Source organism: Lissotriton vulgaris, chromosome 6, assembly GCF_964263255.1.
Source record: "Lissotriton vulgaris chromosome 6, aLisVul1.2, whole genome shotgun sequence".
Lineage (NCBI taxonomy): Eukaryota > Metazoa > Chordata > Amphibia > Caudata > Salamandridae > Lissotriton > Lissotriton vulgaris.
In genome coordinates, this window is record NC_141694.1 from 1,762,067,573 (window position 1) to 1,762,088,667 (window position 21,095).

The 21,095-nt window shown below is 49.7% G+C and overlaps 1 protein-coding gene across 2 annotated transcripts in view; it reads left to right on the forward strand.

Moving 5' to 3' along the window:
- The window catches only part of INTS9 (integrator complex subunit 9), a 508,494-nt gene that overhangs the window by 428,345 nt on the left and 59,054 nt on the right, over positions 1–21,095 (forward strand). For both annotated transcript variants that reach the window (XM_086928012.1, XM_086928014.1), the window contains exon 13: positions 4,321–4,445. In XM_086928012.1, the coding sequence (XP_086784138.1) occupies positions 4,321–4,445 (125 nt within the window). The remainder of the gene's footprint in view (positions 1–4,320; positions 4,446–21,095) is intronic.

Genomic DNA, 21,095 nt, shown 5'->3' on the forward strand with positions numbered 1-21,095 from the left:
TCCGTGGTAACGTATCGTAGTGGACGTCCAGCCACACCCTTCCCCCCCCTCTGCTCCCTCCCCACCCTCCATGGCCCTTAGCCAGCAAGAACAGTAATGCAAAGTCGTTCTCCCCCCGTAGCAGTCTTACGCTGTAAGCGCGACACCATCGTGCACCACGGCGTCTCTGGAGGCTTCTTGGATGGCGCTCGCCATATCAGCCCTGATGGTAGGCGAGCTCGGACGCAGGGATGCCGCTGACGTTCTGCGCCTCGAGACCCTGCGCCACCCGTCCTCTGTGGCGCATCTCCTGCGTGGCGTGGCTAAGACCTCCTCCTCCGCGGTGATCCCCAGCACTTCGCACGTGTCCTGTAGGGACCTTAATTGATGTAACACACCGTTCCACCTGAAAATAAGGCGGAAAGGATGACCCCAGGAATAAGGCGTTTCATGCTGTTTCAAGAAGTCTGTTGCGATTTTGAACGCTTTCCGCTTTTGGAGGGTGATCACAGATAGGTCCTGATATAAGGCCACGGGGTGTCCTCGAAACGTCATCGAGGGTTTTTTCCGGGCCTCCGCCATGATCCGTTCTTTCAGTGGAAAATCAGGAAGAAAGGCCAATATGTCCGGAGGTAGGGCTGCTGCGCGCCTCTGAGGGCCCACTCGGTGAGCTCTATCAATCCGTACCGGAAAGTCCGCCGCTTCACCCAATATATCTCTGAAGAGCTCTCTTAGGTATTCCGCCACATCCGTTCCCTCTTCCGTCGACGGCACTCCCCGGACCCTTATGTTATTCCGCCGAGAGCGGTTTTCCAGGTCTTCATTATGGGCCTGGAGGTCCATCTGCTGGTCCCTCAATCGCAACACTTCTTGTTGGATCTGCGTGATTTCCTCGTCCTGTCTCTGTGTAGAGCTTTCCACCGTGGCCACCCTCTCACCTAGACCGTCCACCTCTCTCCGGATTTGGCGGACTTCCCCGGCCACCTCCTGTTTCAGCGTTTGAAAATCGTCTCTTAGTGTGCCAAAAAGTGACTCCAGGAAGGATCTGGTGACCGGTGGTTCACCGCCTCCTGCTGTGTGGGAGCCACTCGCCGCGTTCGGCGACGGTTCGTTTCTGTCTCCGCTAGTCTGAGACCTGCCCAGCATCTCGGGGAGCGTGCGGTCGTTCCGTTTATTGCCCTTCTGGCTCGCCATCTTCTCCTCAAGGCCGCTCCGCCAAGTACGGGCACCGCCCCGGCCAGACACCCGGGCTTCGGTCCCACCTGCCTCTTCTTGCTTTGATGACTCTGCCGCGAGGTGCTCCTCCCGAACCCCCGGGTTCTGGGAATATCCTCTGTGGCCCGGGAACCACCATCCGCCCTCGGCCGCACAGCGAGCAAGTGCAGGGACCCTCCCGTGACCTGTGCAATCTAAGTCCTAGCACCTAGCTCTTCCTTCGGCGACCGCTGCTATTGTCCACGGCAAGCAGACCATCCGCGGCGCAGTTCTCAAGGGCACCGCGCACCACCGAAATCCGCCAGTTTCGTCACTACTCCCAAAAGCAACTATGGCGGCTCTTCGCGCCTCTGCAGGTTGTTGCTCCACTTCCGGTGATGGCGCAGCCTCCGGGCGTCTCACTGTTCGTCCCCAGGCTCAGTCGCTCAGGAGCCGACACCTCCGGTGCAGTCTTTGGAGGGTCCCGGTTCCAATCCTCGTCGCGGCGGCCCTTATTCCGCCTACGCTTCCAACGACACCACCCTTCCGGCCTGCAGGGCCTCCGGTCAACTAGGCCGCAGCCGCGGCCTCGATTTGCGATGGGACCGACCACCAGGGGCGGGTCGTTCCTGAGGGCAGCAGGCGCTTCCCAGGGCCTCCCAGCACCGTCGCGGCACCCAGGTGTGCCCCCTACTTCCTTCCACTGTACCACCGTTGACTTCTGCGAGCTTCGGAGACAGAGCTCTGCTCGACCCCGGCTAGGCCGCCATCCGTCTATGCTTCCGGTCTTGGCGTTGCTCCGTGCCGGAGTCCGGACTACGGGCCCCCGGCCACTCCAGAGCCGCACTTCGGGTCTAGCACAGCCTGACCGGTTCCCGCACCGTTCCCAATCGGTTTTATGCCGATGGGGGGAGAACAAGCTATTCAGAAGGCTCAGGGCCCGGATCGGGTCGGGAGCTCCGGGCGAAAGCGTCTCCTCACTCCGCCATCTTGGCCATGCCTCCAGCCAGGTATTTTTAACCCCTTTTTCCTCACTAGATAAGACCCTCCCACTCTCAATCTCTCCATACTTCATAGTATATGATCAAAGTGCTCCCACATATTCATCAGTCATAGCATGCTCCGTTCTTCAGCGGGATGGGAAGAACCCTATGATGAGGCATGCCACCAAGGGGAAACCCTGGTGGGTGAGGGTTCTTTTAAGAAAACTTTCTGTTTTCTATTGAACATAAAGCGTGGAATGATAGTCCAATGAAACCGACGGACTCTTTTTGGTTACTACAGTACCCATAGGGGGCTGAGTCCTCTGTTTTTCTGACCTCTACCTCCCTCTTCTTTTGATCTACCTCCCTCTTCTTTTGATGAAGTAAGTTGAGGGTTGACAATGCAACACCCCCCCCCCCCCCCCCCACCCAGACTGCATGTTTCATAAATTTATGACTAATACAAAACCAATCCCAGAGATAAGTGCATGAATATCTGAACACACCTATATTTTCATCAACATTCTGTTCATTTTAATAGATGAGTTATGTTAATGACTTTTGAAACTATTTTATAATCTGTTGCAAATGCATTTTCAGGGAAGATACTCAAAGTATTCAGTCTGAGTCAAAGAGGAGGTCAATGAGATGAAGTTCACACACATGATTGCCAAAAAGTAGACCAGGGTTTGGTTACCGAAACAGATGCCAGGTACTCCTGTAATACTTGAGTCACCATCTCATATAATGGTGGAAGGTCTTGGATGGTGCTAAGTGTAGAGTGTTTGAAGATGATGCTCGGATTCAGGTTGGCCTTTCCACAACACCCTGGAAATAAAGACTTTACAGGGCAGCAGGTGTATGTGTCTAATATGCCTAAGCAAGGCATGTTCCGTCAGTTTGCTTCGTTGGAGTAACATTACCTTCAGATGGATTTAGCTGAATCTCATCAGCAACATGCCTAGACTTCTGTTATACTTTCTTTACTTAGAAACATTCAAGACCTTAAAGACTGGCAGAAATACACAGAGGACAATAATTTTATAGTGATTTTATGGCGTTTGCTTCTGTTGTATTAACCATATTAGCATGGAAAAATACCATCTGATAGCAGACAAAGAACTTTAAATCCTTCAAGCCTGTCCTGTTGTTGTTACCACTTATAATCCTGACGTGATGTCTAGGTTTGCTATGGTTATGGCCTGTTTGGGAAGTTACAAGCTTTCTACTGAGCAAGCCCTGACTTTAAATGTATTGCTGCACGCTTTCTGCCCCAAGTACATACACTACATCAGGAGAATCCTTGGCAATTTGTTTTATTGAATGATTAGTGTTATCTTTCTGCGACCTCTTCCCACTTGATGACCATCCTTTTTAATCTATCTGAGCATGGACCTCTCCTCCAACTCATCAAGTTTATTGTCTCAAGACAGCTACCTTTTAATGCTTTACTATGATGTCCGTGCATCTACTTCCGGACTGACTGCATCCTGCAGGGTACTACATTCCAGAAATGTAGCCATTCCTATCAAAAGAAATGCTTGCTACAATATATTTTTCTTAATGGTGACGAACTTCCTTAGGATGTTTGTGTCTTTTACCTAAGACTTAGAATTTTATTTTTATAGAATAAATGTGCCAGAGCAGAGGTTCCATGATGTGTTTGGGGATCTGTGTAAAAGTGAAAAATGCTCTGATTAGGAGATATGCTGACTAACTCATAAAGAGAAGTAAAAAATGTAGCTTTGTATTGATAATAATGAAGAAACAATTGAAACGAATATCAAAATGATGAAAAACAATAAGTATTAACTTGATCATGACCTTAACCTTAATCCTTACCATAACCCAATGAGTGAACCTTTTCTATTTGAACAGTACAGCAAAGAATACGTGTTTACAATTTTATGTACTTGTTATTGTTTACCCTTTACAATTTGATGTTCTCAAGTTTCTTCATTTTTTCTCTCTGTTTTTTTTTTTCATTTTTGGTTTTTCATTTTCACATTATACAGTTTTTTTTGCCTCACGCCCATCTTGTGAATGTTCAAAATGACAAACTGTATACATAAAAGGGTCTTCAATTGTGTTTTGATTTTTGTTTACTACTTGGTGTCAGCAATATTAAAATAAATGACCCATTATTATTATTTTTCCATTGCAGAGCCTGACTTCTCCTATTTGGATGCACTTGCTCCATATCAACCCCTGGCCATGAAATGTGTCTACTGTCCCATCGACACAAGGCTTAACTTCATTCAAGTGTCCAAACTTCTGAAGGAAGTGCAGGTAAAAGATCTCTCTTTCCCGTGACATGCAGCTCATACATCAGATGGTATTTGTGCCTTGAATGTACAGACCTGAATAATAGCATTCTTCACCATTACTTGAGTCAAAGAGCAAACAATCAGAGCTTGGGCCAGCATTAGTAGAACAATACCTGAAAATGGCCTGAAGGAGGGCTGTGTTCTTGCCTCAGCACTCTTTCATCTTTCTATTGTTGACCTACTTAACATCCACCAATTGATATCCTCCAAAGTTGGGCTCATTAATGTTCACAGTTCTGATGTACGCAGACGACTTGATTATTTTTGATGAGATGTCCTTTGGTCTAAAGAGACTGATAAACAACCTCATGTTTTCACTCTGAAAGTATTTAAATATTAATATAAATAAAACTAAGATTTTGAGGTTTGTTAGAGGAAGAAGGAGATACATGTGGGTTATCAGTGCTAGAAAAGGTAAGGCACTATAGTTATTTGGGCATTATAATTTCCAATACACATCCCAGGCAGACTCAAGTGAGTAGTTTGCCTGATCAATTGCTATCAATTTGTAGAGCAAAAAATATGTTTAGCAACAAATGTGAAGGATTATCAGTGAAACCTATGTCTTACTCAAGAAAAACCTCTATCTTTGAGGAATGCATGTGTGGTGTGTGATGGAACCTTGAACAGTAATTTTAATACTATATGATGGAACACTTTGATATTTTATTTTAAAATCGTTGACAAAATTATGCTATTTTATAATCGCAAAAAGAACAATTGACGGACAGAATGCAGAACAATGTCATACATTCACCCCAGTACAGAGATCTGGGCCTAAATGCATCGTTGTTTTGCTCACCATGCCATTCCAGTTTAGACCCAACCATATGCAAATTAGTCTTGGCCCTGCGCCCAATGGGAACAGTCCAGCTCGAACTGCTAGGCCAGGTCCTCCCAGGACTGGAAACAAGCATCCTAGGACCGGTTTCGGGCTCACTGTGCCTCTGGAATCAAGCTACCCTGGCTGAAGAGGGGGAAACCCCGAAGCCGGTCCTAGGATGCTTGTTTCTGGTCCAGGGAGGACCTGGCTTGGCAGTTCGGGCTGGACTGTTCCCATGAGGCACTGGGTCAAGACTGATTTGCATATGGCCACGTCTAAACTGGGGTGGCATGGTGAGCAAAAGAATGATGGATTTAACCCAGATCTCTTGACTGAGGTGAATGTTTTGATTTGTTCTGCATTCCGTTCATCAATTGTGTGTCTTTTGCATTCTCGCCCTAAGTGCGCCAGGTATGCCCAAACGTGGGTCCTGGGCTCAATGTGCCACTGGAATCAAGATAACCTGGCTGAAGAGGAGTGAAACCCTGAAACCGGTACTAGGATGCTTGTTTCCGGTCCAGGGGGGGACCTGGCTTGGCAGTTCGGGCTGGACTGTTCTCATGAGGCACTGGGTCAAGACTGATTTGCATATGGCCAGGTCTCTGTGTAAAATGTTATTACAACTGGTTCTCCTTGATTGGCATATACGATTTACTGGTAAGTCCCTAGTAAAGTGCACTGAGTGTGCCAGGGCCTGTAAATCAAATGCTACTAGTGGGCTTGCAGCACTGATTGTGCCACCCACATGAGTCGCCCTGAAAAAGTATTTCAGACCTGCCATTACAGTGTATGTGCACAGGTTTAAACTGCCATGTCGCCCTGGCAAGTACACCTACTTGCCAGGCACTAACCTTCCCTTTTCTTACATGTAAGGCTCCCCTATGGTAGGCCCAAAGTACCCCTATGGGCAGGGTGCAGTGTATATGACAGGTAGGACATGTACTGGTGTGTCTGACATGTCCTGTTAGGGAAATCCTACCAATTTCGTTTTTCACTATTGAAAGGCTATCTGCCTCGTAGGATAAAATGGGAGATACTTTGTAACCTCCTACAAGATAGAAAAAAAAGTTTAGGCTCTCTGAACTCAGAATTTAATAACACATCTTTTAGTAAAGATGGTTTTTAAATTGTGTTTTGAAAATTGTACGTTCAGAAAGTAGGCATTTTCGTATTTAACCATTCTATCTGTTTGTTTATCGACTGTCTGGTTTTGGAGTGACAGGGGCTGGGGATGTGCATTCACTGTGTACAGCCACTGGGGGGCGGGGGTTGAGGTGTGCCTGGCCCTTCCTGGATGACTCAGAGCTGAGCTGAATGGGGCTTGGCTGCATTTAGAGTAGTAGGAGGAGATTTCCTTGCACCAGGGTAGGGCCTGTCTCCCTTGCACAATGCTGTCTCCACCCCTTGTGGTCATACTGCACCCGTGAGGACCGAACTGGTTTGGACTGGGCTCAGAGTCCCTTGCACAAAGAGAACAAAGGCAAAATTGGGTATTAGTACTAGACCTTAAACCCCAGAACTTTAGATCACTTCTGGTCTCAAGAGGAAACTTTGCCAAGGAGAAGAGCTGTGAGGAGAAGTACTTCCCCTTTTCTGTGTGGGGTTGGCCTGCAGTTGCTGTTTCTGCCAAGGAAAGGACAAAGACTGGAACTTTCCTGTGAACCTTCTTGAAGAAGACCTCCAAGGGCCTTTGTGTGCTGGCCTCCTGTTCTGAAGTTTCAGGGACACAAAGACTTCACCCCTAGCTCCCCTGAACTCTGCTGCTGAGAGTTCTGACCTGCCAGGGGGTGCCATTTCCAGTTGTGGGCCTCTAGAGGCTGTTCCTGCTGTTGGGAGCTGGAAGAAACCTGAAGAAATCGATGCATCGCTCTTCATGTGGCTGTTTTTCCCAACGCATCGCTGCGCCACTGCCGAGACGACACAGCACCTGACGTGCCTGCAAGAAATGGCGCATCGTGGGATCGCGGCTGAAGAAACCAACACAGTGCCGCTTGTTGCCACCGCAGCGATCCCGGCGCATCCCAGTTTTCCGCGCTTCGCAACTGTACAGCAAGTTTTCCCAACGCATCACCCATCTTGGAGTCGACTCATCACTTCCCCATACAGTACGGATTAGACATATTAATTCTCCTGCGTGCAGCAGAACTGTTGCATCGCCTCCCCAAAAACTCGGGAACTCATTTATTTATTTTTATTTTTATTTAAAGAGTTTTGTATAGCGCTGGCTAGACCTGAAGGTATCAGAGAGCTTCACATGAGAATCAACAATGTAACAGAAAAAGTTCAACAAATTACACAATACATCAAAAATAGGCAATACAATTAGGAGAGGAGAGAGAAAAGTAGTGGAGGGGCAGGGGAGGTGAGAAAGGGAGGATAAGGGAAGAGACAATACGGAGAGACGAAAAGAAGTCTGTCTAAAGACCGACTGGGTAGGAGACGACCAAGGAGGGAATCCACGGTCCATCTCCCCTATACATAAACCAGGTAGCTCCATCGGGCATCAGACAAAATAGTTCAGTCTCAATACATTGAGAGAGGAGAGAAGGAGATACATAGATAGAGGGAGGATGCGGTAGAAGACGACAGGAGAGACGAAAAGAAATGCAACAATGTGGTTCAACAATATAACAGAAAAAGATCAACAATTACACATTACATCAAACAATCAGCAATACATTAGGAGAGGAGAGAATGGAGAGAGAAAAGTAGTTGGGGGGTAGGGGAGGTCAGAAAGTGAGGATAAGGGAAGAGAGAACCGTAGAGACGAACGGAAGTCTGTCTAAAGACCAACTGGGTAGGTGACGACCAGGGAGGGAATCCAAAGCCCATCTCCCCAATAGCTAAACCAGGTAGCTCCATCGGGCATTGGACAAAATAGTTCGATCTCAAGTGTCGAGGGAAGAGGTTCACAGAAAAACAGGGTGGGGACAAAGGGCAGGGGCAGGTGAGGGCAGAGGACAGAAGCTGTAAAGAGTAGGAGCGGAGAGGGGAGAGGGTTGGGGGAAGATAAGATCAGGAGAGACGCGGGAGCATTTGCCCGAAGTCCGGCTGGGTAGGTGATAGTCAAAACGAGGGAGCCCAAAGTCAATCTCCCCTATAGATCGTGAGGTAGCTCCACCGGGCATCATACAAAAGTAGCTAGGTCTCAGCTGTCTAGGGAAGTAAGCAGGGAAAAGGACCATGCATCCATAGTTTTCTATGGACTCAGTTGCTTGAAACCTTTGAAAAGTCGTATTCTTATTACCCGTATGTTGGATTTTGGTAATTTTGGTCTTGTTGAGTATAGATAAAGATACTTTATTTTTTCTAAGCTTGTGTGGTGTCCATTTGTGGTGTCCTCATTTTAATAATGTGCATTTTGAGTACAAATACTTTACAGATTGCCTTTGGGATAAGTCCCCAGGGGGTGAGCAGGGTTTATCTAAAGTGGGTATCCCCCTTACCCTGACTAGAAGCAAGGGTCCCTATTTGGACAAAGGTACCTACCTCTACCAACTAGAGACCCCCATTTCTAACACTGCCATTATCAGTTATATTGAGGACGTTACAACATTGAGCACATGGAAGAAATGTAAGGAGTTGTAGGGATGAATGCCTCGGACATGAGCCCCTAATTACGTAACGTAATTGTGACAATGCTGCCTAAGAGTCACCATGACTATTAGCACTACCATTTGAGACACTTAGGCCCTAATTATGAGTTTCACAGTACTTGAGTGATTTTATTGCACAGTAAAATTAAATGTGAGTTCACTGATTAGATTACTTGCAATTGCAATTAAAACCCCACGGAATAAGGAATTACCATGTGGGACGATTTTACTGGCCATAAAACTACATGGAATCCACTATTCCATGCAGTTTTACTGCATACTTGTACCACCTGCTCTGACCAGGTGGTGAACATATGCGGGAGCCTGGGCGTGGGGTGGTGGGTGATTGAGGGGGGGTGCAGGGAGAGTAGGGAAGGAGAAGTGTGTTTTTTATAAGGGGGTAGCATTGTATGCTCCCTCTGTGATAAAAAAAACACAGCATAAGTCTTGACTACTTCTGCAGCTAAAGTCTCAGGCGATTTTTGAGCTGGAAAATGTGCCCGATTCTTCCACACCTGGTAAATCTGGGTGTGGAAAAGGTTATCCACTTATAATAACTCAAGCGTGCGTTAATTTATTCAACCTGACTTGTCATCAGTCCCTAACATCAGCCACCTAGATGTGTTAGGTTTAACAACTTTGTGGTGGGATTATGAAAATATTAAATATAGCAAAATGTATCAAATTTTTTGTTAAGAAGCTGAATCATTCACCCATATAATGTGTCTTTTACATTCGCGTCATGGTAATAGAGTACGATTCTTTAAGAAAGATCTAAAGAGGGGATACATGCATTGTAATAGAAGGAGCACATTTCAAGATTCTGTACCAAAAAAGCAATAGGATGCACGTTTCGTACCTTTCAGGTAGTTAGTTCTTATAGTAAATGACCCCGTAACGTAAATATTCATTGGCTTAACAGATTTGTGACTGCCTGTATTTTAGATTTTGTATTTAGGGGCTATTCTCAGAAATATGTACATGGCATTATATTAATCCATGTTATAATGTATGTAAAGTTAGATTTTTGTATAGGTATGCTGTGTCCCATGTTTGTAAAATTGTATTTACTAGATTGTCTTTGCTATTTGGGTTTTTTTCAATGTAGAAGCAATAAACTCAAATTTGAAACAGAATTTTTCAAATACAGCTTTTTTGAGAAGAGAGATTCTGGCGTGCGAGGCTGAAGCAGCCTAAACTTATGAGCTTCAAACTACTTTGTTGAAAGAGCTAAAGCCCTTGCATATTGTCTATATAAACATGTTTGAGAATGTCCCATTTAAGTGCATTGAAACACAGAATTTGATTTAAATCATTGTACATATAGTTTCCAATATATGTGGTGCTCAGTTGCTCCCTAAATAAACCCCCATATGAAGTCATTGTACATAGTAAACAAGGAATGACCATAATAAGCCCCCCATGCAATTAAGTTCATATGGCTAATGCCTCATTAATTGTAGATCATTGGTAAAACACGCACAGGATATATGGCTATTCCTTGAGGAAAATGAGTGTGAGGTTGTATTTCTGACTGAAACATGGCTGAAGGAAGACTCCATGGCAGAGGTGGCACTAGCCATTCCTCAGGGTTTTAAAATTTGCTGCCCAAACAGGGATGGGGGTAAAAGAGGAGGAGGAGCCGCTATTATTTTAAAGGACTCCTGGGAATTAGCCTCCTCAGTGTTGGTTAATATGGATAAGATTGAAAGGCTCAATTTTTATATTAAGGTCGGCCCGACTTCCTATTTTGCTGGTCTACTGGTTTACAGACCTCCAGACTGCAGTCCAGGTATACTGCTGGATTTTTTTTAATTTTGTGGCACAGAAATCAATTTTTGTCTCTAATTATACGGTTTTAGGGGATTTTAATCTCCATGTAGACAACGGCAATTGCACCCAGGCTTGGCAACTTGTGTCTTCTCTTACGGGGGCCAATCTGACTCAACATGTCATAGGTCCCACAAATAAAGCAGGACATACCCTCCATTTGGTCTTTTCCAATATCCAGAATCTAAATATGGACAGCACTAGACAGTTGGGCTGGACAGACCACTGCCTTATATCCTTTTCCTTTAGTTTAGGAATATCATTGGCACATGCAAGTTCCCATTCCTTTTTAAAACGGAGTTGGAAATATATGACTGAGGAGTTCTTAGGGCCTGTCTTGCAGAAAAGCCCCTGGACTGTCGGAGGACCCTAATGCCGATGCATTGGCATTAGACAAGTGAATCGCGGCAGCAGTAGTGTCTTCTGCTCGTGCCAGACTTTCCAAGTCACTGAGAAAATCTAATTCCGCTCCATGGTTTTTGGAGTCCCTTAGGACACTGAAAAGCAGCTGTAAATGCTTAGAGCGCCAGTGGAGGGTTGATTACACTGTTGCTGCTAAGCTGGTATATAAAACCTCCTTGAAAGAGCTGCACAGATCAATTAAGGTGGCTAGAAGGGATTATATAGCTACACAGATTAATAACTCGGACAAACCAGGCAAAGAACTGTTTAAGGTGGTTAATTCCTTCCTTAAACCCCAGGAACTAGTGATTAACACACAGCCGTCGCACTTACTATGTGAGGAACTCACTGACTTTTTTGACAATAAAATTTGTGTGGCTCTTTCACAGATGTAGTAGAAACAATCAAAACAGCGGTCAGAGAGAGGAGAGACCCGTATTCTTTTTTTATCTTGCTTCACCCTTATTTCTCAGCAGGAGGCATTGGCAGAAATGCTGACGTGCAGGTCAGGTTATCCAGGGGACCCATTCCCCCCACCCCCCAAACTATGGAAGGAATTAGACACTGCTGTTCATGTGTTATTACATATATGGAACACCTCTCTTGGTTCTGGCATCTTCCCTGATTTATGAAAGCATGCCTCACTTCTGCCTCTGAAGAAAAAAACAAATGTTGATTCTGGGGTGCTATCTAACTACAGACCCATCTCTTTATTGCTGGAGCCAGCCAAGATGCTGGAAAAGGTTGTCCAGCGACAATTGACTAAATTCGTTGAGAGCAATAACATTTTACATGACACTCAATCTGGCTTCCGTGCCAGTTTTAGCACAGAGACGGTCCTCTTAGAGGTGGCGGAATCAGTGAGGTTGGCGGTAGATTCGGGGGCATCAGCTATGCTGGTGCTCCTGGGTCTATCTGCCGCATTTGATATGGTAGACCATGATATATTGATTCGACGCCTCCAGCATTAGGGGAACCGTCCTTGAGTGGGTGAGGTCATTCCTCCACAAGCTGACTCTAAGGGTTGCTTTACAACCATATCAGTCTGAGCAGAAGCGCTTGTGGTGTGGGGGTGCCCCAAGGATCAGTTTTAAGCCCACTGCTGTTCAACATCTATTTGGCACCCTTGTTTTCACTCATTGCCAACTTGGGGGTGAAGGCAATATCGTATGCCGATGACACCCATCTGGTGTTCCCTTTTAAAGACCAGTCGAGGGGGCGTGGCCAAGATGGCGGGCTGAGAGGACGCACTCGCCGAGAGCTCCCGAGCCCCTGGAACCCTGCACCGCTTATATCCGCTGATCCCCCCCGGATCGAGCGGTAACCACACCTGGTGATCCCCGCGGTGGTGTGGAGCAGTCGGCGAGCCCCAGGTGTCCCGCCGCAGTGGTGATTCCGGCCGGATACCGCCAGAAACGGCGCCCGCTGAGCGACTTGTGGGAAACCCAAGAGCCGCGAGACCTTCAGGCTTGGGGTCCCGGCGGCGTGATCCGGAGACTGCGAGTGGCCTGTCGGAGAACCTGCGCTGCAGCGATCGAGTGGGTGCTGAGGCGGCCTTTGCCGGCGGAGCGGAGCCGAGCGGAGAACAGCGACGGAGGCGTAGCTGGCCTACGACTACTACGCAAGACCGGGGCTCGAGAACGCCTGCTCCACGTAGTTGCTCCGGCCCACCCCTGACCGTGGCGGAGTAGAGTCGCGCCTCCGGAGTACTTGCACGCCCAGGCGAGCCGGCCCCAGTTGTCACTCGCCCTGCGGGCCTGCCCTTCGACTGCGTGCATAGCATTGGGACCCGTGACGGAGGTAGGCCTCGTTCCCTGGGCGTTGGCCCCATTGACTGTAATGGGCGGCCATTTTGGAGACCTCGGACCGGCCGCCCAGCCTTGATCCGGGCCTCTGCGCTGCAGTGCTTCTGACCGACGGCGGACTGCTCGACCGGCTCAGCGGCCTTGACCTTGGGCGCCTCTTTACCAAGCTGTGGCCATCGGTGACTCCCGCTCACCAAGATGTCAAATGCCAGGGGTCAGAGGAGGGGCGACCGAACTTTGCCGTACATGTTGGGACGTGGTGCCCTGCGGAGCGGGGGGAGCCAGGCCGCCCTGAGCTCCCCGGCCCATTCCAGAGGCGCTGACGGCGGAGAGCCCCCAGTGACCCGATCGTTCCTGGAATCCTGTTTAGCTCCTTGAGGGAGGATTTTCAGACTTTGAAGCAAGAGGTGGCTGGAGAGGTCCGGGAAGTCAAGAGAGAAGTGGACTCCGGGGGGAGCGAGTTAATACTGTGGAGGAGGCTGGTCATTCCAGAGATGAAGAGATCACCCACCTGCAGCAGGAGGTCCTGCGGCTGCGGGAGCAACAGATTGAGCTGCAGGCCCACGCCGAAGACCTCGAAAACCGGTCCAGGCGGAACAATATCAGGGTCCGGGGCGTCCCGTCCAACGAGGAGGGTGAAGACATGACCGCCTACCTGGAGGCCCTCTTCCGTGCAATCTTGGGGGAGTCGGAGGACTTTCAAGTCCGTATCGACAGGGCACACAGGGTGGGCCGCCCTTGCAGAGCCTCGGCGCCCCCCCCGGACATTTTGGCCTTTCTGCCGGACTTCCCCCTGAAGGAGCGGATTCTCCGCGAGGCGCGGAGGCAGCAGCCTTTCCGCTTCAGAGATCACCCGGTGGCCTTCTATCAAGATTTATCCACGGTCACGCTGCAGAAGAGGAAATCTTTCAAAATTGCCACGGACTTCCTTCGGGAGCATGAAACGCAGTATTCTTGGGGGCATCCCTTCCGCTTGATCTTCCGGTGGAACACTGCACCAGCTCCGGTCCCTCCAGGATGTCTGCGCCGTACTGGGAATCACGGCCTCGAATGCAGACACCCCGGCGCCGCGCCGCAGGCGAAGCACTCGAGATGGTTGGCAGCAGATCGGGGAGAGGCGCTCCCCTCCACCGGAGCGACCTGACTCGCCCACGATCCGGGCGGACATGTCGAGCGCTATCCAAGAGGCCTCCAGAGCGACTGCGAACAGTGATGTGGCCTTGACGGCCTGAATGTACTCCGGGGGGAGTCTACATTAGCTTTTCATCATTGCAGGTGCGAGGGTTCCGGGGGTAGGGGGGGACGGGGGTGATGGTGTTGGTGGCTGGACGTCCACTTAATCGACTCTCCACAGCCTTGTCCAATAGGGACCGGACTGGGACAATGACTTTTTTGAATGGCTTGAGAAGCGGGGGTGGGAAGGGGAGTTGCAGGGGAATGTTTCGAGTTGGGGGGTTTGTTGGGGGGATGGGAGTTGGGGGCAGAGTGGAGCTGGGGGTGTGAAGTTTCGGGGGACAGGGGGGGATCCACTCAGTTGGGGGATTTTGGGGTTTGGGGACTGTACTGTGCCGTAGGGATGTTTGCTCTCGCTGTGTGCTGAGGTTTCTTGTTGTGGCCTCTGTGTTTCGTTTGCTGGGCCTTGCCCGCCTTCATGTGCGTTTCTGGGGTTCCCCTCCTTGATGGCTCTTAAAGTTGTTACTCTGAATGTGAAGGGGCTGAATAACCCGGTTAAAAGGCGGGCCGTCCTGTCTCTGTTGGAGAACTCTCAGGCCGACATCTGCCTATTGCAGGAGACCCATCTGCTGGCCAAGGATTGTCCCAGAATGCGCACTCCCAAGTTTCCCACACAGCTCTTTTCCTCCAGTGCTTCTAAAACGGCAGGTGTAGCGCTCTTGTTCTCTAGGGGGTTCAGGGGGGAGGTTTTGCAGAAGGTAGCGGAACAGAAAGGGAGACTTTTGGCATATAGGATCAAGGTGGGGGGCTTGGTGATAACTGTAGGCTCTATATACGGCCCCAATGACCATCAAGACCAATTTTTGCTTAGGGCATTGGAAGACGTGGCGTCCACCTCTGATAGGCACATTGTGCTAGGGGGGGATTTGAATCTGGTCTTTGATGCGACTCTGGACAGGTCAGTGCAACGGCGCCACCAGTTGGTAGAGCTTTCGGGCTCGGTTCGAACCCGGCTGGAGGAGCTCGATATGCACGACATGTGGCGCCGCCTCCACCCTGCGACCCGCGCGTATTCCTATTTCTCTCATGCACACAAGTCCTACGCGAGACTGGATCATCTTCTAGTGACGGGCCCGATGTTCGCACTAGCCTCGAATGCCGACATAGGGGTCCTCTCTCTTTCCGACCATGCGCCGGTGGAGGGCACCTTCAGTCTACCCCCGGTGGCTCGTCCGAGAGGGGTTTGGCGTCTCCGGGACGCGCTGTTGCACAGGCGCTCGACGGTGCAACAGATTCGCGCGGCCATAACGGACTTCCAGCGGGTAAACGACAACGACGACACCTCCCGCGAGACGCAATGGGCTGCCCTGAAGGCTGTGCTCCGGGGCGAATTTATCGCTATCTCCTCGGCGGAGAACAAGGATCGCCAGCTCAAGAGGGACGAGCTTACTCAGCGGGTGTGGGAGCTGGAACAGGTCCATCATAGAACTGGCGCCCCCAGAGTCTGGAGGCAACTGAAGGCCACCAGGAAACTCTTGTCTGCTCTTGACACTGACCAGGCGGAGTACGCGATGCTTCGCCTGAAGCACAAGTATTACACCGGTGGAGACAGGTGCGGCCGGCTCTTGGCGCACAAGCTTAGGGTGCAACATCAGCAGCACCGAGTGAAAGAGCTGGTTACTCCTGCCGGAGGGTCAGTCACGGAGGACGAGCGAATTGCGGACGTTTTCCGTAACTTCTACGCTGACCTCTACACTGGCGAGCCCCCCTCCGCCCGGGCGGAGGCGGACTATCTGGAATCGGTGTCGCTCCCATCGTTAACACCGGAACAGGCCCAGTATCTGGAACGGGAGATTCGGATCGAGGAGGTGGTTACGGCGATCTCCCGGCTTAAGACGGGTAAGGCCCCGGGACCGGATGGCTTTATCCCTCTTTTTTATAAGACCTTCTGTCAGGAACTTGCGCCTTTGCTGACGCGCCTTTTCAATACATTTTCGGAGCCAGGTGCCATCCCCCCTGAATTTCTCCAGGCCACGGTCTCCGTGATCCCGAAGCCGGGCAAGGACCGGACTGCTTGCGGGTCATACCGCCCTATTTCGCTACTAAACACGGACCTGAAGGTTTTCACTGGCATACTGGCAGCACGTCTGGCACTCCATCTCCCGGGCATGGTCGACTCGGATCAGGCCGGCTTCGTGCCTGGCAGGCAGACAGTGGACAACACGAAGAGGGTGACTCATATTCTTGAGAAGGCCTCCAGGATTCCCGGGGAACGCATGCTCCTCTCCATAGACGCTGAAAAGGCATTCGACAGGGTGCACTGGCCCTATCTAGAGAAGGTCCTGGGCAAGTTTGGGGTCGGCGAGAAGTTCCGACACCTGATTTTCAACTGCTACCGGTTTCCGTCCGCGGTGGTCCGGTTGAATGGGGGCAGCTCCCGACCCTTTCCAATAGAACGTGGTACGCGACAGGGATGCCCGCTGTCCCCTCTGCTCTTCGCTCTTTATATGGAGCCGTTCGCTCAAAGGGTCCGACAGAACCCCGATATCACGGGGGTCAGGATGGGAGAGTTTCGCCATGCGCTCAGCCTCTACGCGGATGACGTCATTTTGACGCTCGATGACCCGCGGAGGTCCCTGTCTGCATGTATCGCGGAATTGGACCTCTTTGACGCTCGATGACCCGCGGAGGTCCCTGTCTGCATGTATCGCGGAATTGGACCTCTTTGCCGCGGTGGCGGGCTTCAAAGTGAACCTCGGGAAGTCTGCTGCCCTCGATATTTCGCTGAATAGCGCCACCAGAGCTGACCTGCAGAGGCTTTTTCCTTTGAGCTGGTCGGGGGACTGGATCCCGTATCTGGGGATCCTCTTGGCACCCTCACTCCCCGCGATGGTCACGGCCAATTACACGGCTTTGAGCACGAAAATCAGAGAGGAATTGGCCCGGTGGGATAAGGGCACGTTATCGCTGCTGGGCAGGGTGGCCGCAGTGAAGATGACCCTTCTACCTCAGGTGCTGTACCTGTTTAGGGCGCTCCCGCTGCAGCCCCCCAAAGGATGGCTCGCAGAGACTCAATCAGCCATCGCACGTTTTGTGTAAGCCTTGGATCAAACGGACAATAGCTACGCTGGCGCCTGAATCTGGAGGACTAGGGATTCCAGATTTGCAGAAATATTTCTAGGCCGCCCAATTGCGCTATTTGGTGGAGTAGAGCCTGTGGGAGTCGGATAAACACTGGCTGTTTCAGGACCTGGCGGTAGCAGGCAGACCGCTACAGGAGGTGCCTTTCCTGAGACGGGCCCATCGGCCCCCTAACCTTTACGCCTCCTTTGTGACGCGGGTCCCGCTTCGGGTGTGGGACTCGGTGGCTATTAGGCATGAACTCACTACCTTTCCCTCACCCTTCATGCCGCTGATTGGCAATCCGGACTTTGGCCCGGGTATGGAGCCTGGCGCCTACGATCATTGGCGAACGGCCCGTTGCTGCACCCTGTTTCATCTATATGGCCCGGAGGGTGTCGTCCCCTTCCAGGACTTACGTCGGGATTATAGCCTCCCCGAGACGGAGCGTATGCGGTACATGCAGGCGCGCCACTGGGCGCTACAGCCTCAAGTGCGGGCGACGGCGGACCGGGAGATCATGGGGTACGAGCGCTGGCTAGTCACTCGCACGTCGGACGCTAAACTTATCTCCGACTTGTATAAGATGCTGCAGCCCCCCCCCCTTTCACATCCACAACCCGGGTAGGGAGCGGGAGCTTGGTCGAGTGCTGAGTCATACTGAATGGGACCACATCTCCTACCGGGCGCGCCACTCTGCATATCACACAGGGCTCACGGAGACCTTTACCAAAATTTCCACCTATTGGTACCGCACTCCTGAGAAACTACATGAGATGAATAGATCAATACCGGGGACGTGCTGGCGTCACTGTGGTCAGAATGGCACGCTTACTCATGTCTTGTGGGACTGCCCCCTTCTGGCTTCTTACTGGGAGGAGGTCCTCAATGAGGTTGACAAATGTTTTGGGATAGAGCTGCCCCGATTCCCTGCCTACGTCTTATTGGGATTGCCGAATGGATTGATGTACCCTCTCAGATCTAAAAGGGGTAGAGAGATAGCGATAGCTTTGGGGTCAGCTGTACAAAACATACTCATACACTGGTGATCCACCACGCTCCCCACTGTTGTCGGTTGGCTGCACAGGTTGTGGCATGTCCTTGGCATGGAGAAGTTGTCCTTGGTGGTGGCAGGGGATGTAGATGCTTTTGAGGAGCTGTGGGCGCCTTTCCATAACCTGTTGTGCTCTGAATTCAAAGAAATCACCTGCCCTAGGTATCTCAGACTGTTGCGGCTGACACCGCCGCCGGCCCCGCCTGTTTGATTGGTCTAGGACGACATCTGGTAGCGGGGGCACACGATAGGTTGCTAAGATGGGAGAGCGAGTGGTTGACGGCACAGTACAGGGGGTGGGGACGGGGTGTGGGAGTTGGGGGGTAGTTGGCTGGGTGGGATAGGGGGCGGGATTGTTTTCCCCACCTTTTTTTTCTTTTTCCCTTTTTCCCTTTCCTCCCCTCCCCCCCTTCTTTTTTGTCTTCACCCACAGGTGCGCGAGCTGTGTTTCCAAGCATGATGGTGCCCACTGTGGCGAAAGACTTGCTCTGCTGTATCTAATGTACCGTATGCACTGATTATGAGGGCACCTGTGGTTTTTCTTTTTCATGTACTTTGTTGTTTCCTTCCTTACACTGCTTCAATAAAATACTTTAAACCTAAAGACCAGTCGACTGATTCCTTTAAGAGTTTCAAGAGTTGCCTCAAGGATGTTGCAATTTGGATGAATAATAATAAATTAAAATTAAATGCCGAAAAGGCAGAAGTGAGGTTCTTCGGGACCAACAAGCCTCCAGACTCGGATTTGTGGTGGCCGCAGGAAATGGGGTTACCACCCACCTGTTAAAAATCTAGGAGCACAATGGGAGGACGATCTTTCCTTTTCCTCTCAAATCCAGCAAGTAACATCCTCCTTCTTTGGAAAATTGCGGTACATGAGGAAATTCTTACACTTGTTACTTGAAAACTGTTGTCTAACCATAGTTCATTCAACGGTGACGCCCAGACTGAACTATGCGAATGGCCTTTATTTCGGCGTACCTGCTTACATGGTTAAAAGACTACTAATGCGACTGCAAGATTGATTAGACACGTCCCTATGCATCAACATATCTCTCCGCATATTAAGGAACTTCATTGGCTACCGGTGGCCAACAGAATTAAATTTAAGGCCTTAACCTTAGTTTTTCGGTCATTCCATAGACTCTGCACCAGATATCTGAAACAATGAATATGTGCCTACAAACAGAATCGCCTTTTGCGGTCCAATAATCAGAATCTACTTGACACCCCACGAGTTAGGAAAGCGCAATGGGGCGGCAGATCCTTTTCGGTGAGACTGGCCAAGCTTTGGAACTCTTTGCCGTCTGCTTTGCAGCAGATCGAATCAGAATTTCTATTCAGGAAGCCAGTTAAGACTTGGCTTTTTAACTTGGATTAATTCCGGTGGATGTCTGGTGCTTTACCATTTTGCTGTCACTTGTTGTTACTGCGCCGGGACACCTCCTTTTGGAGGTAGCTGTTTGCGCTTTACAAATGGCTGTATTATTATTACTATAATATATTTGACAGTAAATCTGAAACGTTTCTCTAATGCTGTCTGTTGTGGTAGATCTTTCTAAGATTGTGATCACTGACAAAATTGTCTACTGACTTCATGCTGTTTTGACTAGATGCTTCTCTGACAGTGCTGTACGGCCTGGGTGCTGTAAAGAAAAGATGCTCTACAGACTGCATTTTCCACTGGTAGGGCTCTCTATTGACTCAATGCGTTTCTTGCTTGGTGGTGCACTAACCCAGTGCTCTAGGGACCAGATCCTGTAAGGACTAGGTGCAGTAGGGACTTGGTTTTATGTGGTGTGTGTGGTGCTCTTACATACATTGTGCTCTACCGACCTGGCGTTCTACTTACTTGATGCTCTACTAACTTGGCACTCATCTGAACAGGTACTCAATTTGTGTGTTACTCTACTACAGAGAACTCCAAGGAGTAGCTCGGGAGCTGCTTGTAGCTCACCAGTACCCTCAGAGATGAAGCCAAGCCCAGTGCCAAACCTTAGACAGAGCCTCATAGTAACACTTAAACACACACTGTATCGGTCTACTGAATCTGCATCCGGACCATCTGTGTAGCTAATTCAGAATCAGAAACATCACTCCATGTCTGTGAACAATGGCCATGAAAGGTAAGAGCCAGCAGTAGCCTGAGCAGTAACGAGTGCTGACCCAGCCAATTGTGGGACTGCAGGACACAGAGTGAACATGTATTAGTTGGGTGCATTATTAGCCCAGGAGCTAAGAAGAGTAGAGTGTGGATCTAGAGGCTAGACTCCTAAGAGCTGTGTGTTTGCCATTTTTAAGAATTTGGAGAATTTATTGTATAGTTGTGGCAAAATTGCACCCGTCATTGACATAATAAGAGCACGACTGGACTAAATTTTCCCATCCCTAACCTAACGGCTTCTCCTCACATAATAATCCCCACGGCTGATAAATTGTAGGCATCCTTGCCATTATGGTGTGCTGCTTAGACACAGTTGTGATCCGGGTATAATTGTGGCCATTATTGGCATATTAAAGGCATACTAGGTGTTAGTACTAAACGGCATACTAGGTGTTATGGTGAGCATCTATTGCCTATGTCTGGGTTTTGTATGTGTGGGACAGCCATTATAATGGTATGTGGTGGACACTGGCAATTCGACATGTCCAACTACATAATGGCTGCCCCAAACCTGGTCATGTTTGTTATCAAACATGTTGGAATCATGCAACGACACCAATTCCAGTGTTAGTTGCAGGATACCATGTGCTCGGGGCTCCTTAGAGGACCCTCCACAATGCCTACCTGTGCAGTCTTACAGGGTCT